The sequence below is a fragment of the Ochlerotatus camptorhynchus genome, unplaced genomic scaffold, assembly GCF_037179485.1.
Source record: "Ochlerotatus camptorhynchus isolate MF236.1 unplaced genomic scaffold, CSIRO-AGI_Acam_v1.1 ptg000747l, whole genome shotgun sequence".
Lineage (NCBI taxonomy): Eukaryota > Metazoa > Arthropoda > Insecta > Diptera > Culicidae > Ochlerotatus > Ochlerotatus camptorhynchus.
In genome coordinates this window covers 191,515-205,471 of record NW_027041215.1, presented here as the reverse complement: position 1 = coordinate 205,471, position 13,957 = coordinate 191,515, and the positions used below count along the sequence as shown (strand labels likewise).

The 13,957-nt window shown below is 47.2% G+C and overlaps 2 protein-coding genes across 4 annotated transcripts in view; one reads left to right on the top strand and one right to left on the bottom strand.

Moving 5' to 3' along the window:
• The window catches only part of LOC135714870 (inactivation-no-after-potential D protein-like), a 271,137-nt gene that overhangs the window by 128,117 nt on the left and 129,063 nt on the right, over window positions 1–13,957 (bottom strand). The gene's annotated exons all lie outside the window — the stretch shown is intronic.
• Window positions 11,700–13,578, top strand: LOC135714872 (uncharacterized). Its single transcript, XM_065238286.1, has 2 exons — window positions 11,700–12,784; window positions 13,166–13,578. The coding sequence occupies exon 1, from the start codon at window positions 11,728–11,730 to the stop codon at window positions 12,130–12,132; it is 405 nt and encodes a 134-aa protein (XP_065094358.1). The 5' UTR covers window positions 11,700–11,727; the 3' UTR covers window positions 12,133–12,784; window positions 13,166–13,578.

Genomic DNA, 13,957 nt, shown 5'->3' with positions numbered 1-13,957 from the left:
GGATATGCTCGCCCTTAGCACGGAGAATATCGTCGAAGAAATGTGTCGAGAGGTGGGCACCTTTAACGCCGTCAGCAGAGCAGTAACGCAGATCATGTCAGCGCTGCAGCGAAAATGGCGGGAAGACCAACTAGAAAGTAGTAATGTGCTCACACAAGCGCGAACTGAAAGCCGAAGCCGGGAGAACTCTCCGTCAGAGTAGGCTGTATCCACAACCAGGGATAATAACCGAGTAGAACGTGACGCTGGGAGCTAAATGGCTCACAAATTGGAGAGACGATCAGCGAACTGGAAGCGCCAATTAGCTGAGGTAAAGTGAGGTGCGTAATGCACGGCCCCCTCCGAAGTAATACGACAAGTGGTTCCGGGGGAAAAGGGCAAGGCGTCTAAGGAGGTTTTAGTGCGGTAAGAATCCCACACACCGTGTCACCGCGACTGTGCGCCCAGTCGTCAGTGGTGGCACGATGGCCTTTTAGAAGGTTTCCTCCTTGCCAAAAAAAAAAAAAAAAAAAAAAAAAAAAAAAAAAAAAAAAAAAAAAAAAAAAAACATACACACACACACACACACACACACAAACACACGCATAAACACACATACACATACACACACACACACACATAAACACACATACACACACACACACACACACACACAAACACACACACACACACACACACACACACACACACACACACACACACACACACACACACGGGCTGCAAATGGTGAGTTGACAACCTAGCTATGGTTCTCACAAGTTCCTACCTCACGCCTCCCCGTGGTGTAGCCTGGGCAATGTTGTCCTTCTGACAATAGCAAAGTGAGGGGGTGCGACGCGAACACTGGCGCGGTAACCATAACACGGCGATAGAGGAAATGCTTCGTCAACCCGCAGGAGTGCCAACCGGCACATTAGGATCGACGCCAGTAAGATCCTTATTACGGCATACTGGATACGGCATGGAACTATGGACACGACACGGTACAATGGATTGGATACCACGCTACAGGGCTGACAGTCGTGCTATTCTGCTCCCTAAGTAAAGAAGGGTGACACCTTATTGAAATGGCGAGTGGGCTAATAGTGCGGCTGCCCCCGTCCCGGTAAAACCTTGGCAGGCCTCCAGATACGTTCAAAACTCGTCACCAATTGGTGATTGGTGAGTAGTAGGCTCAGATGTAACATTCCTGACTTACGCCGATCTGGCTCTGAACACGGCCCCCATGAAGGACCGTGTCAACCCTAGCATGGCCTCCCTGCTTGCATAGATAACCATGGGATCACGATAGGAGACTACATACAACGAGTGGAGATAGCGGCCCGAAGGGGGGACCCACCAGAATGGATAAAATTGGAGAAAAAAAATAAAAATGAAGAAAAAGAAAAAACCAAAAAAAATATGAAGAACGACGGCAATACGCCAGACAGTGAAAACGGAGGAGCGAACGTGTTCGCAAGGAGTGGGATATTGCAGAGATCACCAGTGTCGAACCTGGGGGTCACTGCGAGTTCCAGCAGCAGCAGTAAGTTTCAAGAAGAGCAGCCAGGCGTTGAGCTAAGCCAGATATTCACACTGATATCCAGCAGTAGCAAATCTCAAGAACTGCAGCTCGGGAGAACCAAAATGACGGAGGTCAGGAGGAAGATCGATGATCTCTATGTGTTCGTGAAGGATAAAAACAACGTACACAAAGAGATCAAGCAACTTGTGACCGGTATCAAATCCTGCATAACAGTGGCAGATCGGGAATGTCAAGAGTGGAGAAAAAGAGCCGAAAATGCCGAAAAGGCTCTGCTGGAGGCCAAGGAGAGCATAAGACTGGCTCAAGCACATGAGACTCCGAAGGGACCCACAAATCCACGTCCTGAAAAGAGAGATAGGGACACGCCAGGAGATGAGGAGGAGCCCAAAAAACGCAGGGACGACGAGGAAGGCATCAAGGAGATGGGAGAAAATGGTGCGTGGCGTAAAGTCGAGAACCAGAAGGAGAGGAAGAAAAAACAGAAGGAAGATGAAGTGAGGAAGAAGGAAGAGGAAGCGAGGAAGAAGGAAGATGAAGCGAGGAAGAAGGAAGAGAAGAAGAAGGAAGACAGGAAGAATAAGGAGAAGCCTAGGCCTCGTAGGGAGAGAAGCAAGGGTGACGCTCTGGTTGTTGAGGCGAAGGACAAAACGTCCTACGCAGCACTCCTCCGGAAAGTGAGAGAGGATCCGGAGTTGAAACAACTAGGCGAGAATGTGGTGAAAACCAGGCGAACCCAGAAAGGCGAGATGCTATTCGAGCTGAAAAGGGACCCTACGGTTAAGAGCTCAGCTTTTAAGGAGCTCGTCGAAAAATCTCTTGGCGAGACGGCGAACGTAAGAGCCTTATCCCAGGAGTCAGTGGTCGAGTGCAGGGATCTGGACGAGATCACAACAGAAGACGAGTTGAAAAGTGCGCTGAAGGTGCAATGCAACCTGGGAGACGTACCGATGGCAATTCGGTTGAGAAAGGCGTATGGTGGCACGCAGACGGCGTCGATACGACTTTCTTCGGACGCAGCTAACGAGCTGCTGAAGACTGGCCGAATCAAGGTTGGGTGGTCAGTGTGCCCGTTGAAAGCTATTCCTCGGGTATCTAAGAAAATGGAGAGATGCTACAAATGCATGGGCTTCGGTCACCAGGCGAGACACTGCAAAGGCCCTGACAGATCTGATCTGTGCAGGAAATGCGGAGAGAAGGGGCACGTTGCAAAAGACTGTACAAAGCAACCGAGGTGCATGCTCTGCAAAAAGGAGGACGGAAACGGCCATGTGACGCACACTAATCCAGCATTTAGTTGTTCGGTATTTTTTTGTACTGGGCTTACACGGTAAAACGAAAGATGTACTGAAAATTCAGTTTAAATCAGGTGAATAACCGACGTTCTGTAAAACACAAACTGAACTTCGGTATCGTTTGATGCAAAATACTGTACACAGAACATTTATTTACTGAGAAAGTCGTTAATTTCCAAATTTTCGTGATTTCACGAAAAGTCAGTAAAAATAATTACTGTGCACAAAGTAGTCTTTATTTTTTTACCGACTGGTCAGCAAAATAGCCACCTTGTTTTACCGACCACGAATTGTAAACTCTAACCTGTCAATTTTATTCCCGCCGCCATTTTAGCTTCAGTAAAATCCGGGAGCAAATGTTGAATCGCGCAGTTTTGTTAAAATTTGAATAATATCATGAATTATATCATGACGGAACTGGGAAAGCTCGACAGCGAAATTGAAGACCTATTTCGTTGGTACCAACACTAATTATTTACTCTTTTTGCAGTTCCTTGATCTCCAACAAATTTTGATTAACAAAATGGATGTTTGTATTGTTTGCTTTCACTGTCGACGCGCTATTCCGGGGTACGTCAAGGGATTAAGTCGTCATATTAATTGGCATATTATAAACGGTGAATTGCACCAGGATTCATGCTTTTATTACTGCACATTTGCTACTTTTAATATAACTGGGTAGCTCGGTATAATAATGAACCAAATAACTGTCTTCTCAGTTAAATTGCAGCGAAATAAACAAAAAGAAAATACTGGGTTTTCCAGTATACGCAACTAGAACCAATTACTGAATGAACAGTTATTTTTGACAGATTGACTTTATGGACAGTTCGGTAATGCAAATTATTTCTGTGATGATTACTGGGCGATCCGCAATTCAAAAACCCAGTAAAATTTTACTGACTCCAGTAATCTAAAGTTAGTGTGCGGGAAGTTTCAGGTGCCCTGAGTTCAAGAAGACGATGGTGGGCCAGCAAGAATGAAGGTAACCCAAATAAATCTCAATCATTGTAGCACAGCACAGCAACTGTTGTGGCAGTCAACAACGGAAACAAAGTGCGACGTTGCAATCATTTCAGAGCCATATCGAGTCCCTCTCGATAATGGTAACTGGGTGGCGGATAGAGCAGGAATGGCGGCCATACAAGTCATGGGCAGGTATCCCATTCAACAAGTGGTGGCAATCCCATACGAAGGTTTCGTGATCGCCAAAATCAATGGAATCTATGTATGTAGTTGCTACGCACCCCCGAGATGGACAATTGAGCAGTTCCACCAGATGCTAGATGGGCTCACCGAAGAGCTCATTGGACGGAGACCAGTCGTCATCGCAGGAGACTTCAATGCTTGGGCAGTGGATTGGGGGAGCAGATGTACCAACGCAAGAGGGTATAGCCTGCTGGAAGCTCTGGCAAAGTTGAACGTCAGTCTGGCCAACGAAGGAACCATCAGCACCTTCCGCAAAGATGGTAGGGAATCCATTATCGACGTTACTTTCTGCAGTACGTCGCTAATGGCAAATATGAACTGGACAGTGTGCAAGGAGTACACCCATAGTGACCATCAGGCGATCCGGTACAGTATCGGCGAACGAACACCGGTGGAAATGTGGAGGACGAAAGTAAGCGAGCGGAAGTGGAAGACGAAGGCATTCAATAAGGATCTCTTCATCGAAGCTCTAAGGGTAGACAACAGCGTCCCGGGCCTAAGCGCGAACGAGTTGACCGAATTATTAGCAAGGGCATGTGACACAACTATGCCGAGAAAACTGGAGCCAACGAACAGGCGGCGTCCAGCCTACTGGTGGAACGAGGAAATTAGCACCCTCCGTGCTACTTGTCTTCTAGCCAGAAGGCGTGCTCAGAGAGCAAGAACAGAAGCAGACAGAGAAGATAGCAGGGTGGTGTTCCGAGAGGCCAGGGCTGCACTGAAACGAAAGATAAAGCTGAGCAAGTCAAATAGTTTCAAGGAGTTGTGCCGCGATGCCGATGCCAACCCCTGGGGCAACGCATACCGAGTTGCGATGGCGAAGATCAGAGGCCCAACGATGCCGGTTGAAATGTGTCACAACAAGCTGAAAGTCATCGTGGAGGGACTTTTCCCACAGCATGACCCAACGAACTGGCCACCTACACCATATGGCGAGGTAGATGAAGACAACGTTGAACAAGTCTCCAACGAGGAACTCATAGCAGCAGCGAAAGGGTTGAAAGTTTATTTCGCTCCCGGCCCGGATGGAATTCCCAACGTGGCGTTGAAGGCGGCGATCCAGACGTTCCCGGACATGTTCAGGATGGTGCTGCAGAAATGTCTGGACGATGGTCAGTTCCCTGATAGGTGGAAGGTACAAAAGCTTGTGCTGTTGCCGAAGCCCGGAAAACCGCCGGGGGATCCTGCATCGTATAGGCCAATATGCTTGCTGAATACTGTAGGAAAGCTCTTAGAGAGGATCATCCTCAACAGGCTGACGAAATGCATGGAGAGTGAACACGGATTGTCGGAGAGACAGTTTGGATTCCGGAAAGGGAGATCGACGGTGGATGCAATTCGGACAGTGATTGACAGAGCCGAGAAAGCTTCCAAACAGAAGCGGAGAGGAAATCGATACTGCGCCGTGATTACGATCGATGTCAAGAATGCATTCAATAGCGCCAGCTGGGAGGCCATCGCCAAGGCGCTCCATAGAATGAGGGTTCCAGGCTACCTCTGCAGGATTCTAAGTAGTTATTTCCAGAACCGGGTCCATGTCTACGTGACAGACACGGGGCAGAAATCGCTTAGAATCACGGCGGGGGTTCCCCAAGGCTCCATTCTAGGTCCCACGCTGTGGAACGGAATGTACAATGGCGTGCTGACGCTCAAGCTGCCCAAAGGAGTTGAGATCGTTGGCTTTGCGGACGATGTCGTCTTGACGGTAACCGGTGAGACGCTGGAAGAAGTGGAAATGTTGGCGGCCGAGGCGATAGATACGATTGATAACTGGATGCAAGGAGCGAAGCTGCAGATAGCCCACCACAAAACAGAAGTGATGTTGGTCAGTAACTGCAAAGCAGTGCAGCGGGCAGAAATTACCGTTGGAGAGCACACCATTGCTTCGAAGCGCATGCTTAAGTATCTGGGAGTGATGATCGACGACCGGCTAAACTTTAATAGCCACATCGAATATGCTTGCGAGAAGGCGACGAAGGTCATCAACGCAATAGCCAGAATCATGCCGAACAATTCTGGTCCAAGCAGCAGCAAGAGACGTCTTCTGGCTAGTGTTTCCTCATCAATACTAAGGTACGGAGGTCCAGCCTGGATTGAAGCGCTGAAAACGAAGCAGAACCACACACACACACACACACACACACACATACACACACACATACACACACACACACACACACACATATACACACACACACACACACGCACACACACACACACACACACACACACACACACACACACACACACATAAAAACACACACACACACACACACACACACACACACACACACACACACACACACACACACACACACACACAAACACACATACACACACACGCACTCACACACGCACTCACACACGCACATGAACACACATAACACACACACACACACACACACACACACACACACACACACACACACACACACACACACACACACACACACACAAACACAAACACACATACAAACACACAGTTTGTTTTAAGATGTTTTTGCATATGTTAATCCGCTTCTATTGATGAAGACGGTTTGGTAATTAATCTACCTAAAGTGAGATAAAAAAAAATATTTTTTTATCTGATTCAGATAGAAACTAAACGTCTTGAATAAAGTTGTAGCAAATGTTATTTTAAGCAACTTTGCGAGATACCCAAAATTTCTAGCTCTTATAAATTGCGAGATATGTATCATTTTTCGTGAAAGGCCCCTGTAAATCATGTTTTTTAGTATAACTGATTTTCTAAGCATCCTACAATTTTGGTTTCTTGTACAACTATATTTTGCATGTTCAAACACATGCTTTTGCTGAAAATTGTAACTAATTATCTCTTGAAACAAAAAAGTTATTCTTAAATAATCGATATTGTTAGGGGTAGTTGCTGGTTAATATATGGAAATATGCATTTATGATTGATTATAAATCAGATGGATCGCACTAAATTCTGCCTCCGAAAAAGGACCGGTTTGTTTACTCGCGGTAATCGAAAAAATCTTCCGCGTTGTTTTTACAACCCAACACGACATTTTGAATCACATTCGAAGTTTTTCATTTGCACCGAATTTTTGCTTGACACCTCATTCGCGTGCATCCTCCAGAAGGCAGAACGCCAGCACCAAGAAAAGAAAAAAATACCTGGTAAAACTCTTCTTGGGAGGAAGGCAAAGCACCAAAAACAAGCGAAATGAAAACCCGACCGACGCGACACCACAGCAACACAGCTACTCGAAACAAATTCTTGTCCCAGATTTTTCACGTTAATTATAATATCACAAAAAAAAAACTTCTTAAGATGTGATAGATATTAATTTACAAAATATGCGAAAAACAGATGAAATCAGCGCTAGCGAAAACAAAATCCTCAACCGAAGTCGACCGAATTTACTCTAAAAAAACCACCTTTAAACAAACTATACCCCTAAAATCAATGTTTGAGAAGCTATTAAAAAAGCGCACTAAACACATATCATCAAACTGGGACGGATCCCGTATCGTTGGCTTCGTATCGCGTTAGTATGCATGCACTCGACTCATACGATGAGTCTAGAAGTGTTGGCGGGCATGTTGCCACTTTCGGATCGGTTTTCGGAATTGTCCCTCAGGCTCCTCACCCGTTGTGAAGTCATGAACCCACTGGTAATCGAAAACTTTGAAAAGCTTCTTGAGCTAAACCCTCAAACTCGTTTTATGTCATTGTATTTCGTGTACATAACACAAGATGTCAGCCTTTCACAGCATAATCCTCATCGTGTATGCTTCTTCGACTTCGGCAATTCAGTTAGTTTTGATTTATCTATGACACAAGAGATTCGCAGAATCTCAGAACATCATCGTTCCATGATTGTTCCGTCATTATACACTGTAAAGTTTGGCCAAGATGATTCCGCAAGATCGTTCTTCATAGATGGATCACTAATAGAGGCGTCCGTTGATTTTGGTATTTATAACGAATTCTGTTGGATGTTTTAGTATTAAGCGATTGTTGAATTATTTAAAATTGAATTTACAACACTGGTTGATACAGAACTGTTATACATTCACCACATATAGAAGACACTCACTAAATACTTACACAATTAGTACCTAAATGAACACTCAACACGAATAGAACACGAAGAGACAGTACCTACATGAATTCCTAGGTATGATAGACAGATAACGAACACAGTGAATTTAGTTAGCCAACCGAATAAAGGCAAAAATATACACGCACGCGCTTTAACCCGTACGAATAAAGTGGAGCCAGAGGATACCTAGGATATTCGGAAATGATCGGAATTGGAAGGAAAAAAAAATAGTACGATTCTGGACAAACACACAACGTAGGATCTAAAGTACATGACGGTGGATACAAGGTGTATATTTGGAGCACGGAAAGGCAAACGCAATATTCAGCTCAACCAACGAACCTAAATCCCCCAACACATTCTATAGCGCCTCTCGAATGCTTTATGATCCTTGTTTCGTATATGTTGCTGGACTGGCGGCAATACAATATACGCTAGAAACTGTCGCCTCACTTGCACCAGATCACTATTTTATTTTTACGGATTGTCTCAGTTCTGTCGAGGCTGTTCGCTCCATGAGGCCGGTAATGCACTCCTCGTATTTTCTCATGAAAATACGGGAGCGTTTAAGTGCTTTATCTTTAAGATCTTTTGTCATCACCTTTGTATGGGACCCATCTCATTGCTCGATTCCGGGCAATGAGATGGCGGACTCACTTGCTAACGTGGGCGCTATGGAAGGCGATAGTTACGAGCGTCAAATCGCCTACAATGAATTTTTCTTCATTTATCGTCAACAGTCACTCGCCAGCTGGCAAAATAAATGGAGTGAAGGGAGTTTGGGACGATGACTATACTCGATCATCCCTAAGGTGTCGAAGAGTCCTTGGTTCAAGGGGTTGGAGGTGGGTCGAGACTTCATACGTCTGATGTCTCACCTCATGTCCAATCACTATTCGTTAAACGCTCACTTGTTCCGTATTGGGCTGGGGGATAGCAATCTCTGTGAATGTGGACAAGGTTACCAACCTAATGTTCAAGTTCTGGATATTTTGGCTGGACGCGATCTGGAGTTTATGAAACTCATATATGTTTACTGTAAGAATATTAACCTTAGATTGCATGTTTGAATAACCTTGTGTTTAGTTTGTATTTTGTACGTGTGGGTTTTTTAATGTTGGTTTTCATGATAAATAGAAATAAGTAAAAAAAATATATTTGCATCGTAAATCACATTTCTCACGTCCTTCTCCTTTTTCCCATCCAAAATATTGTAAATCTCCACTAACCTCGAGACAACCGCGAGTATACGGTCCGGTTCCTTTAAATTTAAATATAAGACATTAATAATGTATAACGAAAATGATAACTCGGCTCTGTGAAGTTTATTCGATTGAGCCTGTACAAATAAAGTTATTATTAAAAAAAAACAGAACGATGCGAAACAATAAGAGAACAAATCGACTGTAAGCCGGTCGCCTTCGCGTTTGACATGTCGTTAAACTGCAATTTTTGTATGAATATTGGTTTACCTGTCTGCACCGGATGATAGTCAGGATCTGAGAAACAGAACAGCTACCGGAGGCGTGGAAAGAGGGGGTAATCTGCCCCATTCACAAGAAAGGCGACCATTTGTAATGTGAGAACTTCAGAGCGATCACCATTTTGAATGCCGCCTACAAAGTGCTATCTCAGATCATCTTCCGTCGTCTATCACCTAAAATGACCGAGTTCGTGGGAAGTTATCAAGCCGGCTTCATTGACGGCCGATCGACAAAGGACCAGATCTTCACCGTTGCCTCCAGAAATGCCGTGAATACCAGATCCCAACTCATCATTTGTTCATCGACGTTAAGGCGGCATACGACAGTATCGACCACACAGAGCTATGGAAAATCATGGACGAGAACGGCTTTCCTGGGCAGCTGATCAGACTGATCAAAGCAACGATGGACGGTGTGCAAAACTGCGTAAGGGTTTCGGGTGAACTATCCAGTTCATTCGAATTTCGCCGAGGACTGCGACAAGGTGACGGACTCTCATGCCTACTCTTCAACATCGCTCTAGAAGGTGTAATGCGACGAGCCGGACTCAGCCGGCACCGGTGGTGTAGTGGTAAGCGTGACTGCTTTCTCACACCCCAATGGGTCTGGGCTCAATCCCAGCCGAGGTCGGTGGGATTTTACTGAGGCATAAAAATCTCTGGTCACGTCTGCCTTCGGAAGGGAAGTAAAGCCGTTAGTCCCGGCCCATGTGTGTTGAATGGGTGCGATATCCTTCGCAGAATATTGGTTTACACTGATCGAATTCCTTATTCGGAATTAGTATCATGTCAAAGCGGTTAATGCTGGGTAATGTGCAATACAGATTCCATTGAGATCACTAGCCTCTTCCCAGCAACTCCTATCCCTACCACCCAGTGGTACCGGCCGGGAACTGGGAACAACCTTAGGGAAGATCGGGTAACCAACCCCGGTGGGAACTTTGGTCATAGGCTGACAGGGAAGGGGGGTTTGCTTCGGCAAGCCTGAGCGTCTGTTCTCCAGGAGGAGCGGCTCACAACAGCGTCTGTTCCCCATGTTAGGGGCGGCTGATCTACGTCCGAGTGCCAGTGTAGGACTCTAAGCACAACTGTGCACCCTGGTCTTCCGGAAAGTTAGGGGGTTGGTGTCAGGCCCTGCGAAAAAGCCGTAAAAAAAGCATTGCAACGGAAAATCAGCAACAGAGGAATACGAACCGAGACCAACGGCAACGACCCCAGTGACGAAATAGGACTTGCGATTGGAAACTCGGCACGTGGAACTGTCGATCTCTCAATTTCATCGGGAGCACCCGAATACTCGCCAATCTACTGAAGGACCACTTTCATCGTGATGGGCGAAATGCAGAAGCGCGTGATCGGTTGGTGGCCGATCGACGAAAGAATGTGTAGGTTGAGGATCAAGGGCCGATTCTTCAACTTTAGCATAATCAACGTGCACAACCCTCACTCCGGAAGCACTGATGCTGACAAGGACGCATTTTACGCGCAGCTCGACCGCGAGTACGATGCCCAAGCCACGACGTCAAGATCACCATAGGAGACCTGAACGCTCAGGTAGGCCAGAAGGAGGAATTCAGACCGACGATTGGAAAGTTCAGCGCTCACCAGCTGACGAACGGGAACGGCCTACGACTCATCGATTTCGCCGCCTCCAAGAACATGGCCATACGTAGCACCTACCTCCAACACAGCCTCCCCTATCGTTACACCTGGAGATCACCACAGCAGACGGAATCGCAAATCGACCACGTTCTGATTGATGTACGGCACTTCTCCGACATTATCGACGTCAGGACCTATCGTGGCACTAACATCGACTCTGACCACTACCTGGTGATGGTCAAACTGCGCCCAAAACTTTCCGTCATCAACAATGTACGGTACCGACGCCCGCCACGGTGCAACCTAGAGCGACTGAAGCAACCGGATGTCGCCTTGGCATACGCGCAGAATCTCGAGGCAGCGTTGCCAGAGGAGGGCGAGCTCGATGTGCCCCCTCTAGAGGACTGCTGAAGTACAGTAAAAGCAGCCATCACCGACGCAGCCGAGAGCACCATCGGGTACGTGGAAAGAAGTCGACGGAATGAATGGTTCGACGAGGAGTGCAGGGCGATTTTGGAGGAGAAGAACGCAGCGCGGGCGGTAATGCTGCAGCATGGAACCCGCCAGAACGTGGAACGGTATAAACAGAAGCGGAAACAGCAGACCTGCATCTTTCGGGAGAAAAAACGCCGCCTGGAAGAAGCCGAGTGCGAAATGGAACTGCTGTGCTGTTCCCAAGAAACACGGAAGTTCTACCAGAAGCTCAACGCATCCCGCAACGGCTTCGTGCCACGAGCCGAAATGTGCAAGAATAAGGACGGGAGCCTCTTGACGAACGAACGTGAGGTGATTGAAAGGTGGAAGCAGCACTTCGATGCGCACCTGAATGGCGAGGAGAACGTAAGCACGGGAGATCAGCGCAATGGAGGAAACGACTACGTCAGTGCAGAAGAGGACGGAACTGACCCAACTCCCATGCTGAGCGAAGTTAAGGATGCCATTCAGTAGCTCAAAAACAACAAAGCAGCTGGTAAGGATGGTATCGCAGCCGAACTCATCAAGATGGGCCCAGAAAAGTTGCCCACCTGCCTGCACCGGATGATAGTCAGGATCTGAGAAACAGAACAGCTACCGGAGGCGTGGAAAGAGGGGGTAATCTGCCCCATTCACAAGAAAGGCGACCATTTGGAATGTGAGAACTTCAGAGCGATCACCATTTTGAATGCCGCCTACAAAGTGCTATCTCAGATCATCTTCCGTCGTCTATCACCTAAAATGACCGAGTTCGTGGGAAGTTATCAAGCCGGCTTCATTGACGGCCGATCGACAAAGGACCAGATCTTCACCGTTGCCTCCAGAAATGCCGTGAATACCAGATCCCAACTCATCATTTGTTCATCGACGTTAAGGCGGCATACGACAGTATCGACCACACAGAGCTATGGAAAATCATGGACGAGAACGGCTTTCCTGGGCAGCTGATCAGACTGATCAAAGCAACGATGGACGGTGTGCAAAACTGCGTAAGGGTTTCGGGTGAACTATCCAGTTCATTCGAATTTCGCCGAGGACTGCGACAAGGTGACGGACTCTCATGCCTACTCTTCAACATCGCTCTAGAAGGTGTAATGCGACGAGCCGGACTCAGCCGGCACCGGTGGTGTAGTGGTAAGCGTGACTGCTTTCTCACACCCCAATGGGTCTGGGCTCAATCCCAGCCGAGGTCGGTGGGATTTTACTGAGACATAAAAATCTCTGGTCACGTCTGCCTTCGGAAGGGAAGTAAAGCCGTTAGTCCCGGCCCATGTGTGTTGAATGGGTGCGATATCCTTCGCAGGTGTAGAAGCTGCCTTCCTGCCGTCAATGGATGGCAATCGATGTCCGTCGGTGATTGGCACTAGATTGCGGAACAGAGACCGACGTTAAATAAAGAAATAAGCCGGGCTCAAGAGCCGGGGTACAGTTTTCACGAAATCCGGTCAATTTGTGTGCTTTGCGGACGACATGGACATTATCGCAAGAACATTTGGAACGGTGGCAGAACTATACACCCGCCTGAAACACGAAGCAGCAAAGGTCGGACTGGTGGTGAGTGCGTCAAAAACAAGTACATGCTAGTAGGCAGAACCGAACATGACGGGATTCGTCTAGGAAGTAATGTCACGATAGACGGGGATACTTTCGAGGTAGTGGGGGAATTCGTTTACCTTAGATCCTTACTGACGGCTGACAACAATGTGAGCCGTGAAATACGAAGGCGCATCATCAGTGGAAGTCGTGCCTACTACGGGCTCCAGAAGAAACTACGGTCAAAAAAGATTCCCCCGCACCAAATGTACCATGTACAGAACGCTAATAAGACCGGTGGTCCTCTATGGACACGAGACATGGACTATGCTCGAGGAGGACCAGCCAGCACTCGGAGTTTTCGAGCGACGTGTGCTAAGGACGATCTTCGGCGGTGTGCAGGAGAACGGTGAGTGGCGGCGAAGAATGAAGCTCGCTGCACTCTACGGCGAACCCAGCAGGTGGCCAAAGCCGGAAGGATGCGGTGGGCAGAGCATGTTGCAAGAATGCCGGGTAACAACCCTGTTGGTGTTCGCTACTGATCCGGTTGGCACAAGAAGGCGTGGAGCGCAGAGACACGATGGGTGGACCAGGTAGAGTGTGATCTAGCGAGCATTGGGCATGACCGAGGATGGAGAGCGGCAACCGCAAACCGAGTATTGTTGCATACTATTGTTGATTATGTCTTATCTTAAATGTGATGTTGTACAAATAAATGTATGTATGTATCATTTCAAAGCCTAATTGTAATCCGAGAAATGTATAA

Excerpts from the sequence above, each read along its gene's own strand:
- LOC135714872 (XM_065238286.1), top strand. The coding sequence starts at position 11,728 with ATGCTGCAGCATGGAACCCGCCAGAACGTGGAACGGTATAAACAGAAG.